The following is a 24,252-nucleotide window of genomic DNA, read 5'->3' as shown; positions in this document are numbered from 1 at the left end:
CAGTAGTGATTAAGCTTTCTTAAGTTGCGGCAGGTACATCAAAAACCGACTATTGAGCTGTTTTTCGTCCCTCCTTCCCTTTAAAACCGTACAGAACATACATAGGTGCAGAATCAGCTTTTAGTTATACACATACATTTTGTTTTTGTCCATACCCAATTTATACAAATAAATGTTATAAAAACAATTACAAATCAAAAAGTTTTAACGCGTAATCAGAAACAACCAAACAGTTGTGAGGAATAATGAGGGTTATCGAAAGGAATGGAAAGGAATTATGACGTTTGCAAAGGATCCGGTTATAAAATATGTATTAAACTTGCATATGCAGATTTTTAAGGATAGTGCTGTTAGTATTAGCTAGCTTACCTCACGTTAAAAGAAAGGTTTATTTTTGTATTAAAAGCAGTTTATGTTTTTTGCCCGGTTTTTAAGACGAAAATGCCTTCGATAAAAAAAATTTTGGTTCGTAAAACCCACTGTATCTGGAGAGCCAGAAAGGTTAATTTGACATAACGACATGAGAGTTAATTATATCAATTTATGGGAGATATTGATCGATACACACAATAATCCCAGGGAAGGGCAACGCACTGAGCGGCTTTCCACTACCTCATACATACAATAACGACAATGACCGTGCAACAGCGCTTAATTTGGATCTGAGCGACTACAGCTACGAATTGAAGCCATTGGTGGATGCGCACAGATGAGAGCAAGGCACAAGACATCACACAAAGAATCGAGGCTTTTTTTAATTCAGACCAGCCTGCTCAATTCAAAGTGAGAAAATAATACAAAGCATAAGCAACAGAAGAACAGTTATAGGTAGCGTTACGTTAATTTTACTTACTGCAAATTTACACTTATTCAGAGCCTGTCTGGTGCAACAGTTCATCATACCTATGTATTTATATCATTTGGCCACAAGGCATATGGAAAAACTTCAGATGGGTGCAACAGTACTAAAATGCAAATTCTATGTGGATATCCGTTTGACAGGGTTTAAACAGGGTTTAAGTTCTGCAAGAACAAACAAAAACTCTGCAGCTTTCAGGACTTAAGCTTCGAAAAAAAGTGCCCAAGCAACGCGAAGATTTTACAAGGCATCTAAAGGTCGATATATTGAACATGGAGAAACGCTGGAGAAACTCCACGCAAAGAGGATTTAATTTGCGATCGCACCTGCGTAGGCTAACGCACATCAGCAAAGATTACAAAACGTGTTATTTATTCAGGAATAGCACAAAATTGTCGCTCTACAATCGTGCAAATAATCATATGCTCTGCTTGGGAGTCAACTTGATTAGGATGACGAAATACCTACAAGCCATTTATGAAAGTATGATCACGAAAGTTTAATCTCTGTGGACAGAATTTGAAATAATATTTATCTAAGCTCCGAAATACTGCCAAGCTATTTTTGGCCAGACTATACTGTTGTCCTATCAAGGATGCCTGCCAGACAAAGGGACCTTTGATCATTTCTCCAAGCAACCTTGAAAGGGAAGCATGTGAGCATTTCCATTTCGCCATTGACAATTGCTGGCTTATCCACTCATTCCTCAAGTAGCACCACTTGTGGCTTACATTTTGTGCTTCTGCAACAATATACAAAAAATACATATAAGCCACCACAACTTTATGCATGAATGAAAAAAAGGAAGCCAGTAATTTGATAGTGTGTTAAAATCAACAAGTTGAGTTTCCAGCCTAGCTCAAAATGTTGTCGTGACCGAATACTGTTGACATCGTTGAATAATGACAGCTAAATTAAATATATATGTACATATTTGACGTATACCCCGCCGATCTTCGCCTTTTTTGACGCGCCGAACCGTTGCCAGAGAACTTCAGTAAATAAATTGCTCACAAGCAGTAATTAGTCCGATTTAATAATAGAGGGCAAAACACAGCGGTTATATTAATTGCGAGACTTCCTACAAAAATTTAAGGAAGCAGTAAAAATTCGCTATTGCGATGCATATCCATCGATATGCTTTGCGTTAATCATCCGAACAGAAATTGTGTCAATATTAGATGAGACGTGTGTTAGAATATTGTAAAACAAAAAATTTAACAAAATCTTTATTTTTCTTAAAAATGTAAGAAGACCTAATTGGAGAAGTAAAAGACAATCAATCAATCTCCTTCGGCTAGCAAAATATTAAAGCTTACCCAACGATATTCTAGCAATTCCTAGAAAACTAGCTTGGAAGCAGAATGTCATTTATTACTAAGTATGTTTTCATGTCAAGACGTTGTAACTTTTTGGAGGGAAAACTAGCACAAAAAGTGTTATGTATTGCGGCAACGTGCACACCAAGTGAACGAGTTTTTTTCATTGCTGGGGGGTCACACCATAACAAACAAACGATCGCAACTTAGTCCAAAAAATAAAATATTTTTTATACATGATAACTATGAGACCTGCAAACAAAAATCTTAAAACTGCCATTAATCTAGGCAGAAATTGAATTTTTTATATAAGTACATTTTGATATTTAATCATATACAATCTATCATCTAATGCATGCAAAGTCAATGAAGAAAGGCTATATTATTTCAATATTATTTATTTTTGTTTAATAACGAATACTTTTCAAATATTTTAAATTATCTTTTATGATGTAATAATTTTATGGCCGCCACTGGCCGCCGACACATTAAACAGAGATAGAAATGTGTGTTTGACACAAGCCAACCTCAAATCATTCCTAAATTGTATAAAAAGACATTGGCGCAAAGTCTCTTACTCCGCACGCTTCGCGATATTCGCCAACCCCCATTTTTTTCGCAATCCATTGTTTTTTTCCGTCCCATATTTTTAGGTTAATGCATTTAGTCAGGGGCGTCCAAGCCCTATGCTCAGTGTGCTTCTTTGGTTTTTTATACACTTTTTGACATTTTGGTTAAAATGGAAAAAGGGTATTATGAAGTTGCTCAAATGTATGGATCAGGAGAAGGAGGCGTGGCAGACCTATAAAGTATATATATATTTTGATCAGCTCGACGAGCTGGTCGATTATAGCCATGTCCGTCTGTCCGTCTGTCCGTCTGCTCCGTCTGCGTCATGTCACGTGCGTCCGTTTCGTCGTCCGGTTCCGTCTGTATGAGTGCAGTTGTCTCCTCAGCAACTCTAAGAGCATAGAGACAACAAATGGTATGTATGTGCATCCTATTATCCAGGACACTACGCTTTTTATTTTATTTTTTTTTGTATTTCTTCCCCCATCCCGCAATCGGAAAAAACGATATATTAACGCGGCAGTACTAAAAATCTTTAAAAAATCTGAGTAATCACAAAATTTGCTTAGTATGTTTTCGAGATTGTGAAAATTTCAATCGATAAATTACATAGGAATATTTCAATTTCATTTTCAATATCAAGCGAGGTGCACGTGCTGACGCGCATAGAAACGTTTCGTGGCGACGCAGCGGACGGCGTTTTCGCTACAGCGAAACGAGCCTGTGACGCCAGTTAATGGTTTTTGTGTGTATGTGTTTTTGAGTGATGCGTGTGTGTTTGTGCGATACCCTAGTCAAGTGTATTTTTTAAATGTTGGTGAGCGACCAACTTTACCTGCTCCACTTGTTGTGTAATTTGCTTATTCAATATAGGAAGAAGAAATGCGTGGTATATATACCGCTCTTCCATAAGCCAATGCAATTACACAAACAATTTTCTAATTTTTTGTTTTGTCTCGCCTGTGCGGGCAAAGCTACAACACTTTCTGTGTTTGTTGTTGCCTTGTTCTCTGATGCGCGAGCGTCAGGCAACACACTAGCAAAACAGCTGCAACTGGGCATAACGAAATTATCATTGCTGCGCAACTATTGGACAAGTAAGTGATGCCTTATTTCTTTTCAGTGTATGAAATAAATTTTAGTTAACGGCATCTTTACTTGTGTTAGTTATTTCGAATAAGTGTATTGGTGATTTGCTCTTCCCTATGCAAGCGCTTGGACGCCCCTACATTAAGTTATTAAAATGTCATATTGGTATTAAGTGGGAAATGCATCGATATTTTTAAAAGCTGTCATTTTTTTATTTTAAATTTATTGATATCCGATCATTTTTGAATTTATCTTATAAATTGGGGTTTTTCAATAACTTCTTTTTATTACGATAGTTTTGATAAGAGCGTCTGTTGTCTCGCAACACACACGCTCTGCAAGACGTCTGCAATGATCGCCGTTGGAACACAATTGAAGTGATTTTCAAGGACAAGCCTACATATATTAAAATATACCTACATATACATATTTTAACTGAAGAAGAAAGCAGCCCGACTCCATCCGACGAGCTAAGTCTCTGAAGAAGGCAAGAAGTACACGATAGTTATACGCAAGTAATTGAATTAACCAAAACTTTTGAACTCATCGATAGTTATTTTCTTGCCACTACATTGAGGATTTTCGAGAAAATTTCTTATTATCTTTTGCTGTTCTTAAATGTAATTTTTATTGAGAGAAATATTGTGTTTTCCAGGATTTCCCGGCAGCATTTTCAAAATCTGATCATGCCAAAAAATCAAAAAATTTAAAACATCTTAGATTTTTTTATACACTTTGACATTTTTGTAAAAAATGGAAAAAAAATATTATATGAAATCGCTCAAATGTATGTAACAGGAGAGAAGGAGGAGTTGGCAGAATTTATAAAGATATAATATTACTTGAATTCAGTCGACGAGCTGAGGTCGACTATAGGCCATGTCGTCTGTCCGTCCGTCCGGTCTTCTGTATGAGTGCGTGTTCTCAGCAAACTATAGGCGTTAGAGAACAAATTGGTATTGTAGAGTGTCTCTCTATATCAGGACACTACGCTTTCATTTTATTTTTTTTTTTTATTCTCCCCCAAAAATCAAGAATAACACGGAATTATATTAGGCGTAACAAAAATCTTTTAAAAATCTGAAATAAATCACAGAAATTGCCTGTCATTTTTGACCGATTGTAATAAAATTTCGACGACGGAATAAAAAACTTAGGAATTTTGACATTTGCAATTTTCATATGACAGCGGGGTCACGTGCTGACGGCATCAAACGTCGGCCAGACGCAGCGGCGCGGTCGCTGCTGACGCTACACGCGAAAACGACTGTGACGCGTCGGTGTTTGTGCTATATGTTCGTGAGGAGTGTGTGTTTTGCTGCGTTTTCCTAGTCAAGTGTAATTAAAGTTGGTGGCGCCCAACTTTAACCTGTCCACTTGTTTTATATAGTTTTGATGAAAATTTTAGCTCCGTAGCTTTTATCAATATCATTGTCATTTTCATCCGTCAGCCGTCATATAGATAGAAGATAGATATATATTTTAGAAAATTTTAAAAAAATTATTGTATAGTTCGTGAACTTACCTCATTAGAGACCTTTGTGTAAGCATCATCATTTGGCTGCTTTGGTGTGACAGTTAACATAGCAGTGTAGGCCTTTTTGGCGCGCTCGTTATTCATATCTGTATCGTCCTTTTCGTACCATGGGAGCGATGTCATATATGGCACTCTGTAATCAGAATATTAAGAATCAACGTAGCAGGCACAAATACATACATACAAAAAGTTGTGTTTGATTTACACAATAACCTTTAATAGCAATGGGTGCATTGGGCTTATCAATACGTAGTGAAACTTAACCTGATATGCGTCATTGAGCGATTTAAAATTAAAATTATTTTTTGGAATGCTTTAAAATATAGTTAACTATAATGACGTTTTCAATTACATTGCATTCGTTGAAAATAAATTTTGTTTTGCAGATAGTTTTTACAAAAAAAATTATATTTACCAGAAAAATAATAATAGTATTAGATATACCCATTAGAGTTTTCAATCAGTTAATCCATTTTTGAATGTGACTATTCTTAGTTAAATAGTGAATATTTTCGTTTTGAAATGGGATTTGAACACAGCTCCCAAGCTTATCTGATTGTTTTCAACCGTATTTTGTGCTTACCATGTTTTGTATTGATTACGAGTTCAATTAGGTTATTCGATTAAAATGTAAAGAATAATATAAAATTTTAAACACAAATTTGTTTCGCATGGCGGTGCACTCTATTAAGCTTTTTTACTCATAAATAATATGCCCAGACTCGTGACTTACTTTAAGCTTTCGGGCTAATCAAAATGACACCTCTTGTTGGAAACGCCCTTTTTAATGGTTCAAAATTTGTCATAACCCATTAACCCATTGGAATTGTATCTTTTGTAAAATACAAGTTTTTAAACCTTTTTTCTAGATTTTTTAGAAAAAATATTGGAGTGTAAGAAGTGGCTTCTATCAATATTAATAGGGACTACAATAAAGTTTTTCAAAAATCGTTTTGATGTTAAAATTAATAACTGGAAAACTTTATTGATAAAGTTTCAATCCAACTTTGTATGAAGAAAGACTCTTTGCGCACAATATTCACACCACCAATATTTTATAGAAAAAGTAAAAGTAAAAACAAGTATCGGCTCCGCTGAGCGCAGTCGTTAACCCAAGAAGTAAAAAGCTGGGCGTGCACTAAAATAAATCCTTGCAACGTCAACATTCATATGTATGTTGCTCAACCTAAAATCTTTGGGTTAAGTAAGCAATTATTTTTAGCGTTGAAATGTTAATATTATTCTTTCAAAATTAGATATTATTATTGCCATATTCATTAGGATAGGTCGATTTGTATAGGTAAAAAAATAGTAAAACAAAATCGTGTTCTACGGAAAATTCTAAGAATATTTCCCAAAATCATGGTGCTAAAACTAACATTAATTTAGCGCAGATTAACATCAAAATTTGCTTGTGATATGTTTTCAACTGACAGTCTTATTTAAAATACATTATTTCAAGCTCCAAGGATTATTGAAAGTGAAACTCTTTTATTTTAAAATTTTCATAATCATTTGACGAAGCACAAGCACTAAGCATGTTGTATGCTAAGTGACATAAGTCTACCTATATCTATCTATGAGTTTTGTCTTAACCGACAGGTGATCATGACTGACGATAATGGTTGGTGATCGCTGTACAGCAGGGCGCAGAGGTAGAGAGCTGAAGAGAGCCAAAATTGCATGTTTTTCAATTATCGCCTGGAAATCAGGGAAAACTGAATTTCCTTCTCTATAAAAGTTAGCTGCAAAATGTAGAAATTTGAAATTTTCACTAAAAGTTTTTCAAAATCGTTTAATGAGTTTCTTTTGTTTGTTGGGAAATCCGGGACAACACATTTTGTTGCCATAAAAATGTCTTTCCCAAACGGTAATGGATGAAAATCAGAGCTGCCAAAATAAGCTCAACCAAAATTTCATAAGCGGTCTGCTAACTGAAATAACAGGAAAATATTGTACAGACTCGCTGTCATTTGTTAATAAACAATGCAAATTGCTCGGCTCTGTGTTTTTGTTTTATGCGCTGCCAACACACGAAGCGCTCTTGCGACAACAGTTTGAATGGGATTTTTTTGCTCGGCGCGCCTTTACTGAGCCTCGGCAACTGAGCAAAACGATTTGCGTTCAAGCACAAAGTGTCTTTTTTGTTGTTGTTTCATTAGTGCTTTGTTGTTGCTTTATTTCATCGTAGGCAAAGCGTGAAAGGGTGAGAGAGATAGAATTGGTCACACATACATACTCAAAAGACACTCTCACCGATTTAAAGTGTCTCAAGTGAGCGCGTACATAAACAAAGCGATAAGAAACTCTCACTGATTTAGCAAAGAACACGCTGAGTAAAAACAGGTTTGAAGTTTTTAAAATTGTGTCTGCGAGCAACAGTTCTTTTTGGGACTTTTTGCAAAAAGGGACCAATTCCTGCGAGCTCTGATAAAAATATTTAAAAGAATTACTAAAAAGGGTCCATATGGAAGCAGGTAAATTAATTATTAACGGCAAATTCAAAAATGTTTGATATTTTGAAAATTATCGAAATTTTCAGACAATATCGAACTCTCAAAATGTTGTTGATAAATTAATAGTTAGTTAATATTATCTAAAAGTCGCATTGTTATAAATATCGATAGTTTCCACTAAATTGAAATAGCGTAAAAATCAGCGAGAGATAACAATGAGATACATATGTATTTACTAAATATAAATATGTATATTTATGTTATGTAGGATGTATGCATGGGTATTTAGTTTTTGAATATACATGTAAGTGATCAAATGGCGCAACCAACTTTTACATACACTTTGACTAGGCAGTGAACACACGCACGCACCCACAGCAGGCTTGCATGTCAGCAAACGCACCCCTCTGTCTATATTATAATTTTAAATGCGAAAAATTCCTACGTTATATGTATGTATATACCCCTACATTTCAATTTTTTATAAAATGCTTTGAAATTTGCAATGCCTTCTAAAAATTAATATTTTTTAGCTTAAATGAAATAAATGCAAGAATTTAAACTGATATAAGACACAAACAAATTGTATGTTAGAGAAGACGTGAACAGCGCGAAGCCAGCGAAGTACGGCCCTTTAGTATGTACAATATATTTGCATATCATGCGCATCTATGTACATACATATGTGTATTTATGTTTGTTATGATTGATACTTACCGCGAAAATAATTCAATGTTGATAAATACATATTCACCACTATCAATCATCTTGAGCTCCTCGGCTGTCATCATAATTTGACGTATTGACTGCGGATCTGCGCACATAATCACAACTGAAAATACGAAATAAACGAATGTATATTAAAATTCAAAACACAAAATAAATTTTTAGGTATAGTATACAATTGAAGTAAATTTTGTGCTGCTCAAAAATATAAAATAAATACATATGAGCCCATTATTGTTGAAGCAGTTGTGAACAGTGTGGACTGCAATGCACTGTGATCATAAACAAATAGTTAGCTGAAGTGCAGCAAAATATTATTAACTAACTAGGTTTTTAATAAAGTAGTTTGGTTTAATTAATTGCCTGGCCGTGTGTGTTTGCTGTTTGGCAAATTAATCAACAACTGCCAAAATGTCAATAGAAAGAGTTAATGGCAGCTAAAAAAAAATTGGCTTAAATGACTCAATTTGCCTTGCTAATTTAAAAAAATGTCAAAGTGTATAAAAAACTGTTGCAACAGCCAATATAAAAGGACATTGTCCTTACATTTTTGCGCGTCACAGGCAGAAGAAGGCGTGGCAGACTTTAAAACTATGCACATATGTATCTGTGATTTGGCTAGCAAGCTGAGCTGTTATTTATTTATTTATTTATTTAATGTCAACTAAGAGCAGTCGACAGCAAAAGAAAAAAATTAATATATTGTATTATATATACAAAGTCATTGGTAAAATTAATTTAGGTAATTTATTAATTATATCTTTATTTTTAAAACCTTAAATATTGGGAGTGTTAAACAGACAACATTTGTTGCAAGGATTGGGGAAAACCCAAAAACCCAATCAGGCTTCTGGATTAAAGGTATTTGTTAATATTTAAGTAAGTTTAAGAATGCACCGCTAGTAATAAACTTCTGAGGTCTCTGTGTTGATAACAGAATAAAGTTTATAATAATCAGCACAGAGACTCGAGAGGTCATGCAGTAAATTAGATGATTGTGCAAAAGTTAGAGTTAAGGGGAACAAAATTGAGTTACCTAACAGGAAACGGAAATTAAGTTGACCCAACAAATATGAAGAATCAATTTCCCCCTTATTTAATTTAATCATGAACATGACGCCAAGCATGATTCGTCGATTATATAAAGATGGAAGATTAATTAAAGTAGTCTACTAGAGAAGATGGTAGATCAACACTTGGAAGCCAGTTAAAGCCTCGCAAAGTATACAATTTTTTTTGAACAGATTCAATACTAATCTGGTGGTTCGAGATGTGTGAGAGACCAACAATACAGATCCATATTCCAGATCGGACGACAAGTGAGATATATAAAGTAGTTTAGTTGTGTAAGGGTCATCAAACTCTTTAGCCCATCGTATGATAAAGCCGAGAACTTGAATCGCCTTACTGACAGTTAAGGAAACATGTTTGTCAAACTTCAGCTTACTATCAAGGAGAATACCCAGGTCATTAACCTCCGATAATCTGTTGAGAGGCAATTGATCCATGTAGTAGTTGACGATGTGAGGCGAGTGTCTATGGAATGACATAACTTTACATTAGAGCAATTAAGTTTTTAATAAATTATTTTTTATGCACCAATTAAAAAAGCAATCAAGATCAGTCTGCAATAAAGTACTGCATGACATGTGTCTAATATTGATACAACACAGCTTCACATCATCGCATACATCAAAAATATTGGGAAATTTGGCATAATGCTGAGGAAGATCGTTAATTAATAGCGTTAAGAGCAAGGACCAAAAGATGACACTACCTTGAGGGACAACCAGACGTTACGAATACTGGCTTGGAAACAGCCGACTTGAAACACCCTCTAAGTTCTGTTAGTTAAGTAATGGAATCAATTTCAAAAAATTATGTTTGGAGTTACAATCAAGTCTTAATTTCATCTAACTAGAAGCCGTGATTAAAGAGTCAAATGCTATTACTAAATCAGTATAAATAAATCAGATCTGCATATTTGTTTGTGAAAACCTTTGATTACCATTGACGAAAACTCAAGTAGATTGGTGGTAGTAGACTTATGTTTCACAAATCCATGTTGGTAAGGTGAAACAATTGAGCTACTGAAATGCATTAATTGAGAAGTAAGAATTTTTTCAAAAAGTTTAGGTGTAGCAGACAATTTTGATATACCCCTATAGTTATTTACATAACTTCTAGGGCCATTTTTATGTAACGGAATAATTAGGATTTCCAAATTATAAAACTGTTTAGGATCCTGAGCAAACTGAAGCCGACAGCGACATAAATAATTGTTGTAAAGTTGAGAATTTAACAAGTTAAAATTAGATTTAGCAGTAGAATAGCGCAAAAATCAATTCTATTCCCTGTACGTTTGTATCTTTTAAAATAACGCGATTTTATATTTTTTAAACCCGCTAACTCTCTAGTAAACCATAAAGGCTTTTTAGACCTACTAGGTTGCCTACGAGGAACGGATTGTTCAAAAAAGCTATTTAAGGCGTTATAAAAAAGAGACAAAGCAATTTTTAAGTTATTGCTGGCTCTAATTTTCTAGGCAGTTTTAAGTAGCACTTAAGAGCAGGAAACGCAGCACAGTGTGCGAGCGAGATGGAGCGATTGTTTGTCCCGCAGTTTTCAAAAGATATGCCCACACATTTTCATTTTTCCCCATTTACATTTTGTATGCCCTCAGCATATGATATGACAATTTATTTCAATTAAAGTTGAAGATCCGAAATTATTTATGAATCTTGGGAGCTAGAGGACTACCATAGTGGACAAGATTTTCTGGTAAATTAAGTCCTTAATACACATACGAATATCCTTTCAGATAGATTAGAGGATATTAATTGATATTTTAGATAGAGGTAGTCAATTATAACATTGTACATCGATTGGGTGGAATTATAGGAGAGTGTTATATGAAGAGAATTTTGACAACAATACACTCTAACTGCAACAATACAATGTTAGATAAGAACAAATTAATTCCGATTTAAAGGTCGGATTCAACGGGAAATCATTACGCCTACACCACCCCGTGACAGACGGTCACATCTATAAGTGGTGTATTTATTTGTGAAAATTGTTGAACTAGAAATTTTAGGCTTTAACAAGGTTTCAGTGAAGGCAAGAACATTATAATCAAAACAAGTACTATCTATATATAGTCTAGCTAATTTTGACTTAATGCCTCTAACATTTTGATACGCTAAAAACAAATGAAGAAGTTAGTTTTTTGCATCATTAGTACGTATATATACATGTCTACATATATATATATGTCTGTTTGGCTGTCTACTCGTCTGTCTGTATGAGCATAAACATTCGAGAAAGTATAAAAGATTTGGAATTTAGGAATGTGTACATATTAGACGTATGTATATGCCGCCCAGCCACGTTCAGATTTTTGCTTTTTCTGACGTGCCGCCGCTGAACAACGAAGAAAACGTCGCGACGACGGCGGCGGCGGCTTCATAACCTTGTACAACCTTCCAACTTAAAATATATTTAACAATAAAATTTAAATATTACGTATAAAGTGACATTTTTCATATAATGGACGACTGAATAAAAAGTATATGAGGAATGACTAATTGATTTTATATTTTTTTAAATCCAATAAAGTAACTTGGATTTAATAATTCCATAAGCTGCCGCCGCCGTAAGATTCAACGGCGGGACCGGCCATCGAAACATTTAACGGCGTAGGCGCTGACGCTTTCCCAACACCGCCGCCGCACAGTGTAAGATTTTGAACTCTCGCGGGACCTGATTCACTAGCAGTCGTATTTTTTGACAAATCATCTTCAAATTTGGGGTAAATCTTTTAGAAGGCCTACAGAAATTTTTGACTTAATTTAAACTGGGCGTGGCATTGTAGGGGGCATAATAAGTCGAAAAATCTGTTTATTTTACTCATTTCAACAAACAAACCGCAATCAAAATATTTAAAAAAAAGTTTCAAGCATTTAGTATTTTCGGGTATACTTTTTCCCAATTTAAAAATATTTTTAGAAAATTGTTAATTTTTTGTTTTAGCTGAAACTTTTAAACTATATACCGTACAAATGAAAAAAGGTGTAATTATACACTTTGACATTTTTGTAAAAAATATCAAGTTGTGCAAATGTATGTAATTGGGAGAAGGAGACGTAGCAGACCCCGTAAAGTATATAAATTCTTGATCAGCAAGACAAATTGAGTCGATATAGCCATGTTCGCCCGTCCGTCTGCATGAGTGCGTGTTTCTTAGCAACTATAGAAGCTAGACCAACCAAATTCGGTATGTAGGTGCTCCTAAAGCCAGGACATCTCGCTTTTATTTTATTTTTTTTTATTTCCTCCTCCTCCCCCGCAATCGAAAAAAAACAATCATAAGCAAAAAAAAATATTTAAAACTCTTAAAAAAAAATCACAAAAACGCCTGATCATGTTTTCGACCGATGCCGAAAATATCAGATATAACATAGGAATTATTCACATTTTAATTTACAACATAGACAGCGGGGTGCGCTTGGTTACGCGCCATACAAACGTCGCTGTCGGCGCTGGCGGCGTTGAGTGTTTTGTGTGTATATGTTTGTGAATGCATGCGTGTATTTGCTGCGATGATCTAGTCAAAGTGTATGTAAAAGTTGATTGCGCCCAATTTTAATGCGTCAACTTTTTTAAAGTTAATTAATTAATTTATTTTAATCCGAAGGGTATATCGACTATCGAGTATATTCAACACCATCGCATTCTAATTTTATAAGTATACTTATTAATATCATCCAGTTTTGACAATAAGTGAAGCACATCTTCTTGGGCACTTATCAACTGTTTCACAGTGTGATCTACAAGCGATTGTAAACTTATCTCAGCATAAAGCGGCCCATCCACAGTAGATCCACGACGAGCTGCTCGTCGAGCTAAAATTCAATTTGCCACTAACTAGTGCCAACATTACTTGCCAACACAAAATTTGAGAGGACGAGACCAATATACCAACACGATGAAATTTCGATGTGCCCAACATGCTCGACCAACATGCTCTACTGTGGATGGGCCGCTTAAGATTCAGTTATTCCAGTGGGATATCATAACTTTTTTGACTCTTTAACAAGATAATTACAATTTTACAATGTTACACCGTAAGGTGTTGTATTGGTGCATTGATAATTTTGTGTCTATCATTAAGGCTAGTGCTGCATCTGCTGAAAGACAATCAGATGTGCCAGTTGACAAGGGAGCGTTGGCCAATTCACAAATCAGTTTTGAAGATCTCTTTTTCCACTCGACCGCAAAGTCTGTTCTGCCGCGAAGAGCAATTCACCTTCATTAATGTTCAACAACGTTTCCATACATTTTCTTTGTTGAGTTCTTGGGCCACATTCAGAAAATGGTTTAACAGTAACAAATGGTAACATTAATGGCATAATCGTTTGCATTTTTTGTAAGCCTATGCTTAGTGCCTGAAGCCAACTCGCATTGTTTGTCAAAAATCTGTCATTATGTCTCCTCGAATTTGCCCATTTTATCTAAAAGGCATAGCACAATTTGGATAAGTGCAATTTTAGCTTATTAGTATCAACAACTGCTTAAAGGTCATTGACTCCAAAAAATCCGCTAGATTTTCAAAAATTATCCGCTCAATCCGCTGATTGCTTCGGCGCACAGTGTAATTTTTGAAAATCTAGCGGGATTAAATTATTTTAGCTTACGAAAAGCCCCTAGTACATATATACATACGTATAAAAAAAAAAATAAAAAATATATAAAATAAATTTAAAAAAACAGAAGGCACAGTTTTAAGGATACTATAATCTCTCGAAAAGTCTCAACGCAGAAACATAAGTAACGCCTACTAGGTATCGTCTACTAGGTGTTCTTGTGGGAGACCTTTTTCGATTTTTGATTAGACACTGCTTCTAGATGGGGAATAACTATGAAAACAACGAAATTGTTTATTAGGCATCTCAGGGTTTCTGCTTCAAGTAAATTAACCATTAACTAAACCAAACGATGAAGGCAAAAAAAAAGGGAATTTACCAGAAATAGACAAGCAAGTTCGTCAAGAGTGCCACAGTAATCACTAGTAAAATTAAGTTTCGATGCCACAGGCATTGACTTAATTTATTTTATTATCATTTTCACCAACAGGGCTCCGAAAGGATACCCCTTTTGAGAAGTTTACTTAGGAATTTTTAAAGTTTTCCCTTTAACAATAGGTTTTTGTCTCGTTTCCTACTTAATTAATTTCATTGATTAATTAACATTGATTTTAAAAATTGGTTTTGTATAGCTATTATATAATTAATTTAAGTATTTATTATTTAGGTATGTTATTAATGTACGTATTTTATTACCGGACTCCAGATGACTTAGCGCTGGTTGGTTCAACGCAAACTTAGTAAACCGATTTGGCTCTGGCACCTCTAAAATGAATTGAAATGAACTTCACGCTGAAGTGATTTCTCATTAAAAAAAATTTTGAGTTGTCAGTCTCGAGTTTTTTCGAACGATCTTCTAATATAAATAAGTAAGCGCATAAGTTTGTCGTAGCAATATTTTATTCATAGTAAGCACACGCACTTACATATGAATGTATACGTACAAGACCTCAAAGACTATGGAGACTTTTTGGATGTTCTCTTACGTCACGGAATTTTATGACTGCCATTTTCAAAATAAGTATAATAGGATTGGTTTGGAAATAGGAGAACCGCCACAAAGTCTCCATAGTCTTTGACGTCTATAAGTAATAAAGTATAAGTTCAAAAGTGAGCTCAAAAATAATCGAAACAAACATGTAGCATTTTGTAGGTGTGTATGTTCATGCTGTTGTATAAGTGTTTTGAAAAATGCCACCCTTACCAATTTCTGTTATTAGAAATAAATTAGATTCCTACAAAATTTACTGGCATAAAAAATACCTATTTACTTTAAAAATTGTATGTGAAATTGATATTTCCATTACAGTGCTGGAAGCGCTGAGCCCAGGAGATGTTAAATCTATAAAGATCTGATTTAATAGGATTTTAAGTTGATCAAAAAGTTTACCATTAGCAAATTCGATGTATTTGTTTTTTTTGTTGCAGTTATGGTTTGTATTTTGTATATTTTGCGTATATTATGCATATTTTGCATATCTTATGCAAATTTAACATACCATATTACCCACAAAGCCTTACAAACCCACGTAGCCTATAAAAGCAAGTATGTATATTCCAAGAAATGAAAATAAGGGAAATCGACAAAGAGCATTGTGTTAAGCTCGATAAATATCGACTTGGATACGCATTCATATTTATTTATATTTGCTTATAGTATATAAACATAAACATACTTACTTCTCGAGCGCATTGCTACGTTGCGTAGCAACCGTATAATATATGATTTTGTCCAATGGGCGGTATCAAACCCCAGCTGATAAACTGATTCGTTCTCAATGGTGTCGTGAATGGCTGCTAGGCAAAGAAAGCACACAGAGTTGCCCCTAACCTTGGCATTCTCGTTCTGATAGATCAAGGCTGTGCGTGTCCAGTTGTAGGTGTTGAGTATGGCGCGCACCATATTGCCCAGGTTGTTCACTTGCGCGCCTTTTAGTCGTGTTAGAGTTGAGTAACTTTCCGCTTTCTTGCTAAACTCGCCAGCATTTCCACCCGTGGTAAGTAGAGGTATCTGCCAAACATCTGCGTAGCGTGAAATAGGAGCCAATACGTACTCGCAAGGCAATCCAAAGATAGCATTAATCTCCGGCGATTGTGTGTAAATCTCAAAGAATCCCAGTGGACCATATGTTGACGAACAGAATGTATCGCGTGATATGAGAGTTATGTCAATTTGTACACCACCAATAAAGCCCAATCGCTGCACTTCTGCAATACCCAACTCCAGTACGGCCAGCACCTTTGGCATGATGCAGTCATTCCTGTTATCTGACTCAACCGATGGCAGCAAAGCAAGAAACACTAGCTGCCGCCTAGCTGGATACCCAGGTTGAAGACGCTGTCGAAATCGGTAATTGCTGGGAAATTGCTGCACGAGCTGCGTGTGTTCCGATTTCTGCGAGTTCCTCGTTTTGGGCACTTTAAAGCTATGCATCTCTGATAAAGGTGAGATTAATTCCGTCCTGACACTACGTAACCAGGCAGGGACTCCGGTGACTGAGCCCGCTTCTACTCTTGGGCTGCTCAGCAAGCAGAAAAGCAAGCATAGTAACAGCTCTTTTAGATTTAAATGTTTTTTATTGGGTTGTTGCCTTACGAAATTTCTAGGCATTCTGCGACAACTGATAATCAGCCGGTCCCCGTCTCTGATTGGGATCTGCTATCTTTGAACTAAAGATTATGTGTTCTGTCTGTTTAATTATTTATATTATTTTAATCATGAAAATATTCACATACCTTAAGGAATAATTTTAAAATAATTGCATATTTACAAGTTGTGTACTCTTTATAAATTTATCAAAACCAATACAAGATCATCAGTTCAATCTGTAAATTAATTTGCATTAGCCAGGTTGCTAATGCGTGAGAAAATAATGAGACGAAGAACTAATGTGAACCCCAGTTTACCAAAAAAAATATCGTATTTTTGTATGTATTTTTTTTTGCACTCTAATCAATGAAATGGAATAGAAGCACTTATATCTGTTTCAGAAAAGAGTCGGATTAGACTCACAAATCTCAAACATTAGGTGCGACCATCGTCACCAACAATAAAGTTAATTCAAGACTTATTTGGTGCACACTGTGACGGTTGGGACTCATAAGTGACAGAATTGCAGGGAATTTATTAAATGAGTTTTAGGAACTATTTACATCAGTCCGCAATCTTATTGATTTTATGAAAATACCCATTTGGTAATCGAATCATCAGTCAATTCGTTGGTACAGACTGTAATGTCAGCCATGAATGCCAAAAATACACTTCAATAAACAAAAGGTCTATAAATAACCAGTAGTCTTAACAATTCTCTTAACCTTTACAAAAAAATTTAACTTTTTGTTTCTGGGTGAAAGTGTGTTTTCAGTACAGACTTGTATATTTTAGGCAATGACTCGTTTACAAGCTCATATGGACATGTGTATGTACTTGTATGTATATACATACATATGTATATTTTACGAACAATAATGCTCATTAACAAGTACATATGTATGTAGTACATATATACCACATATTTGCTGTACCGGTTCATTGAACGAATGAACAAGTTATGGATGTGCATAACAGAGAATGGCAAAAGTGGCATTATTTAGCACTCGACGACTTACAATTATTTAATAGCATCTGCCGGTCGTACCTACAAATATGTATATATTTTATTATCGTTAAAAAATTAGAATTTGATTCCATACTGTAAGAAATAAATTTCAAATATTTAATACTTAATAGACATAAATTAATTATGCATTGATTCAAAGTAAAATTTAGTTAAGGTAAACTAATAAATATTCGTGTTTATTTATTAATTACTTATTAATAAATATTTCATTATTGAATATGCATACAGTCTGCCGCAGCGTTAAGCAGTTACCCAAAAAGGCAAGCATTCTTTAAAGTAAATGGTTTTCATACATACGACGATACTTCGCGCAAAGAAAATAAATTGACTGAATCAAAAAAAAGTCAACCTTTCTGACATTGCATAAAACTCGTAGTCTTAGCGAGACTCAGAAAAATGTATTAATTAAAAAAAGTGAGTGTTTACTCAGTGCACTCATTGTGCGAGTAACTTCTGCCATTCTCTGGTGCATAAATTCTTTGATAAGTCATATTTACCTTCATAAATATTATTAAAAAGAAGGCTTTGGATTGACCCCTATCTATAAATTATATTAACAACCGTTTGAAAAAATCACAAGCTTTTTATCCAAGTACACACACCAAGTGTTTAAAAGAAACATTACATTACTTCTAAATATAAATCGAATTTTATAGAATGACATGTGGATTTCTTTTGGTGCTCTTTACTTTCAAGTGGTCCACTACCAACCGGTAACTCAAATTATTTTATCTTGGATAATTGGGTCAAAGCACTTGGGGCTGCGCCAGAATACATTACAAGGGACACTTTTGTGCTGTTTGCTCATATCACTAGAAATTCCAAACATGTTGAAGTCACTTTGTTATTATATTGTAGTTTAAAAAGAGGTGAAAAGTTCCAATAACTACTCTCAGCTAAGCTGAGCCTCTTACTAAGTCTTAAGCTCCCATTCAGCGGAATAAATTATAAATGTATGTTTCTTCATTATAACTATAACTGTTCCAAAACCTACTTAGAAATTTTCTATATTTTCTTCTGAGCCTTTTCAGGTCGCTTTAATATTTATAAAGCTTACCTTGAACAATGTGAGCTGCACGTTTTAACAGTATTTAAGTTATTTTTAGACAAACAAGAACTCTAAGAGTTTACACGTGTCGTGGATTAAGAGATCGAGACGTACGCTTATATCACAGCGGGCGCCCAACATGTAATCAAAAGCCACCACTGATCATTAACGTTAGTTTGTGTTTGTCCCGTTGTGGTTATAGACATTTGATGATAGACCTAGCATCCATAATTGTTTTTTCATACATTTTATTGTCGATTTGTCAATGACTATACGGATCTCGCATTGTAATAAGTCTTAGATTTAGCCGAAAATTGATTCTCTAAAGCTCTTGGTATTAATGAAGGTAAAGTTCAATTACCAAATTATTATTTACTAAAAGTCCATGTGCACAGATCAATTTGTTTTGCTGTTTGAGTGTTTCTACACATATCGATGTTTGCATAGGCATATTCTAGTGAATCTCTGTCTATTTTACTATTAAAATCTTTAACGATTTTATAATTTAATTAAATATTAAGCAAAACACTTAACGTAACAAATTTTGTATCTATATGAACCGATTTGCTCAAACTTTATATAGATAAGATAAAGATCTTTTATCTAATATTATCTAGTTAAGCACGAGTAAAATAATAATCTTTAAACGATTTTATATTTAATAAATATAAGCATTAAATTGTTAAGGCTAATGCTAAATCAAAGCGTAAACAACAAACCAAATATAATAGAATATATATCTATTGTTTAATATATTATAATATATATATATTAATATAATATATATTATATATATCTTGTGTACGTATAGTTTTATGAGTTGTTTTGGCTTAGAGCAGATTAAGTCTAACAAATTTTTAAGCTAGCGCTGTGATTAAACTTTTAGTTTTCATCTGATTTAAACCCAACTTAAAATATTGGCTCAGCTCGGATGAAACTTCGAAGTATTTTTTACCCCTTGTATTCATACAATATTTTATTGCTGTAAGGTTTGTTTGTAAGAAAGTTTTCTAAAGCACTTGATTGATTATCATATAATGACTCAATGTATATAATTTTTCCTATATAATACTTTATTATAGAATAATAATTTTCGAATAAACAGTAGCGTCAATAAACATTTTTTTTTGGTGAAAGTATATATTTATATATGTATATTAAATTTCTTCTCGTCCAAGCGGTTGTACAAACCGTAGTCTACGACAAGTCCAAGAAAGTTTGCAAAAGAATAAATTGGTCTAAAATCAAAATCGACTTTTCTGTTTTAAAACCTTTGCATATAAATAAATATTTCTTTCGTAAATGGGCAGAACAGATAAGTTCACAACATTTCTTAAAAATATTACCTTACAAATTGGCCCACCCTAATGTACGTACTATATAGCATATAATTCTATCAAAGAAATTATTTTTTGTTCTTTTTGAATAACCCCTTTAATTATACCATAGATTAAGAATATATAGACATGTACAAAAGTCTGTTTGAGTTTCACAGCATCTGATAAAAATGTATTCTCAACAGATAAAAATAAGTTCAAGTTCAATGCGAGTACTTGACTATGTTCAACTTATTCTTCATTGTTTTATTTTTAATTTTTTAACCCACGCACATATTTTGTTGACTATTAATAAACACTACGGTAGGGTTGATACATTCATAGAACCTTACGCTTGTCACTGATTATAACACACTGCAAATATTTCATGCTTATTTTTTCATATTTATAATCACGTACGTGTGTAGACAGATAGGTACATACATACAAACATTGTATGTCTATGTTATATGTTACGATGCACATATATATTTATATTTAAGAACACTTTTACAAATTTGTTTAATTACAATTAAAAATTTAGGTTACATATTTCAACCATTTTAAATCATGCTTAGCATTTTTGTTGCTAAATATTTTGCTTCAATGAGTTGCGGCCGTCGCTGTTGTTCGCCACTTGCGTCGAGTTTAAAGTCAAATACCGAACTAAACGTGCAAAACGAGAAGCTCGGCATATTGTAACAGCGCATCGATAAGCGACAAAGCATCAGCAGTGCTGCATCTACAATTTAAGCAGATTGGTAATATTCGTTTGTTGGTGGGGAAAAGTTCTCAATTGTATGAAATTTCTCTAAAATAGGACTATATGTTATGCTTAATAACACTGCTCTTGGGTCTGGCGAATAACATACGATATAGTGTTCCCAAATAGATTTTTCGTGCTGATCAAAAAAGCGAAGTCAAAAATGGTCCATCACGTCATGTTTTATAAAAAATATGGCCTGAAAATCCTAATAATTTGAGACGTGCTACGAGCTTCGGTAACATAAAAACTAAATGTTAATTGTTGCTTTTCTAGTCTAAAACACTATACCGAATGTAATTCGGTTGATATTCGCAGGCCAGTGTAAAATAAATTTCCCAATCATTGGTAATTTCATTTGTTTAATTTAGAAGGTGCGCTAGTAAAAAAGAATTCATTATTTTCGCTTTCGCTCAAATACTTGATGAATACTACTACAAATTATCGAAATCAAGTATAGATCTTTTTCAAAAAAATATACAATAGGCTAAATTTATTAAAATGATTTTTTTTTTTTTTTGTTATTTAATAATCGAAAGTGCTTCCGAATTTTAAATGCATACTCCTGTTCGAACTGGCTTTCAAGTCATTTTGCGGACTAAATACTTTTACTTGGACTAAACGACAAACAAAATTAAATATCTTTACTTTAGTTTGTGAGCTTAATCCAACATCTCTAGATATTTAGGAGGTAACCCAGTATTTAATTTTTATTAAAAATTTGATTCACTATGATTTATAGCAACTCGATATAGTTGTCCGTGCTTACTATGTTTAAAATAAAATATAACAGAAAAAATACACAAGCACAGAGGTTGCAGTCATATTTTTGATACACTTTGAATAGAGAATCGCAGCATATTTGCACTTTTTGATATACATATACTTCCCTTCAGTACGGCTGGTATCAATTTGTGATTTTCTCAGTGATTTTATCTATGAAAAGCATGTAGTAAAATCACCAATACTATGTATTGTAGCCTTACAGATTAAGTAATTCAACACCATTTTATTCAAACATTCGAATTTCAGGTTCATGTTTTAAAATAAAGACAAATTAGGTTTATGTTGGTGAATTTTCTGGTGATTAGTAATGTGCGAATTTGTTGCTGCCTATAACATCCCCATATTAATTTCACCACTGTTATGTAGGGGCGGTAACTAGATGGATTAGCTCTCAAGCTCTCGGAATACGCAAGTTAATAATTGCATAATACCTGCATTGCATATTGTTCAAGTGTAGAATCAAGTCTTATTTTTGTTTATCATGAAAGCACAGTTAAAAAAATGTGAATACAAAAGTTATCAAGGTGAATATTGTTACTTTAAGTTTCAAGTTGTCTATAGGCATAAGGTTGCATTAAAATTGTCTATGTTAAAGTAGTCTGAGGAGCCAAATAAAGGCTCCCACAAAACAAGTACAGTTGTGCTTGGCGTAAAGCCATCCACCTGTGCAGTTGTTGTTTCGGAACAGCCAGCAACATGGATTGTTTTTGCTGAACAGCAAGCCAGTAATATTTACAGCAGGGGCGTCCAAGCCCTATGCTCAGTGTGCTCATTTGTTTTTTGTAATTGCTCTTCAGTATAAGCAATAGCAAATGCGTGTATATATACGCGCTCTTTCCACAAGCCAATGCAAATTACACCAACAATTTTTCGAATTTTTTTTTTTTGTCTCGCCTGTGCGAGCAAAGCGACAACACTTTCATGCGTTTGTTGTTGCATTGTCTCGACTGCGCGAGCGTTTCAACAACACTTTCATGTGTTTGTTGTTGTGTCGAAAATTTTTTGCGAACTTTGTTGTTGCTTTGACGAAATGCGTGCACTTAAAAAAAATTAAAACAGCTTGCACTGGACATACGAAATTATCGTCTGCGCATACTTTGGACAAGTAAGTGATAACTCATTTCTTTTCAGTGTATGAAATAAAATGGAGCTAACGGCATCTTTACTTGTGTTAGTGTTTTCGAATTAGTGTATTGGTGATTTGCTCTTCCCTATGCAAGCGTTTGGACGCCCCTGATTTACAGTTATTGCTTGGCGCGATATCAAGCAATATGCATTGTTGTTGCACAACCCCAACATACATTGTTTTTGCGGAACGCAGAGGAATATGCATTGTTGCTGCGGAACACCACGGCAGCATAATTTATAGTTGTTGGTAGGCGCGAAGCCCAACAACAACATTATGGGTCACGAACTCAAGGGCGGTCGAAAGGACCGCCGCACATGGATACCAGAGAATGGCAAGGGTACACCCTGAAGGCAGCCTATGCTTATTGCGCGGCTATTTGATGGGCAGCCTACAATTTTGTGAGGGATGCCAAACAGACATCCGTCGAAAGTAAGCAAAAAAAAAGGGCATTCCATTTTTTGTGCGCCTTTTATTTGATTCTGTTTCGCTAGTAGCGAATCGCTACCTCCTGTCGCGTCGACGCCGCTGCCAGTGCAGGACAGAGCGAGAGAGCAAGCGAGATTTTTTTCTCGCTTATGCTTATATGCCTGCCGATCGCATTTTATGTTCGCGCACATTTTCCTTTGCCCTTGTTCTGTGGGTGTCTGAAGACATCCCTTCTATTTCTTTGCATACGCGTATTCGCGTTTGCTCATGCTTGTGGATGACACCATGTTGCTAAAAAAGTGCCACCCCTGCCGTTCTCTGATGGATACTGAAGACGATCGAAAGAACCGTTAGACCACTATATAAGGCGAATGAAACTGGAGCAGAGGACAGTTGACATGGGATAATCAGAGGCGTTAGTCAATCGAATCAAAGGACTGACGAACCACGGATAGCCAGTGGAATTGAAATTGATGTTTAAAAATTGTAAAATATTAATAATTAAATTTGTTCAAAAAAAACTTTCGAATTATCTATTTCATGTAAATATGAAAAGAAAAAATTTTAAATATGCATATTGTTCTCAACTATATTTTTAATAAAGAGAACTTTGGTGTTGTCAGAATTTACCTACCTTAATCATATATACAAAATCCAAGTAGAGTACAAAAAATCCATTCCGAAACACTATGTCGTATGTTATTAGCAAGACCCTTGCAGGGTACGGTTATCAGTAAAATTTTTTCAGTTTTTTATTTATTGCCTCAGGCAATTTTTTTAAAGTGGAAAATTCGGTTTTTCGAATTTTTGCTGTAAAGCACCTAAGATATTATAATTATATATATATTATTTATAAATTTGTGAAAATTTCAAAATCGCCCGTCACCCATTCCTAAATGCATTTTTATATTTATGTCTGTGGAATGGAATTTGCATGACTAATTTAATTTGTATTCTAATTGT

At 34.4% G+C, this 24,252-nt stretch overlaps 1 protein-coding gene across 12 annotated transcripts in view; it reads right to left on the bottom strand.

Annotated features, from left to right (window-relative positions):
* The window catches only part of LOC108603350 (atrial natriuretic peptide receptor 1), a 62,683-nt gene that overhangs the window by 26,349 nt on the left and 12,082 nt on the right, over positions 1-24,252 (bottom strand). The window contains exons 1-3 of one of the 12 annotated variants that reach the window (XR_004458792.1): positions 15,882-16,903; positions 8,548-8,662; positions 5,363-5,507 (exon numbers count right to left, since the gene is read on the bottom strand). Coding sequence is in view for 11 of the 12 variants with exons in the window: in XM_017992083.2 (XP_017847572.1) it covers positions 5,363-5,507; positions 8,548-8,662; positions 15,882-16,812 (1,191 nt within the window). In the remaining variant the exon portion in view is untranslated. Of the gene's footprint in view, positions 1-5,362; positions 5,508-8,547; positions 8,663-15,881; positions 16,904-16,979; positions 17,028-20,605; positions 20,655-20,715; positions 20,928-24,032; positions 24,111-24,252 lie in introns of those variants that run through there. The other 11 variants (XM_017992085.2, XM_017992083.2, XM_017992084.2 and 8 more) reach the window with 11 other exon arrangements.

This window comes from Drosophila busckii, chromosome 2R (genome assembly GCF_011750605.1).
Source record: "Drosophila busckii strain San Diego stock center, stock number 13000-0081.31 chromosome 2R, ASM1175060v1, whole genome shotgun sequence".
NCBI classification, from domain to species: Eukaryota; Metazoa; Arthropoda; class Insecta; order Diptera; family Drosophilidae; genus Drosophila; species Drosophila busckii.
The sequence above is the reverse complement of the archived record's forward strand: the minus strand, read 5'-3'. Positions and strand labels throughout refer to the sequence as shown.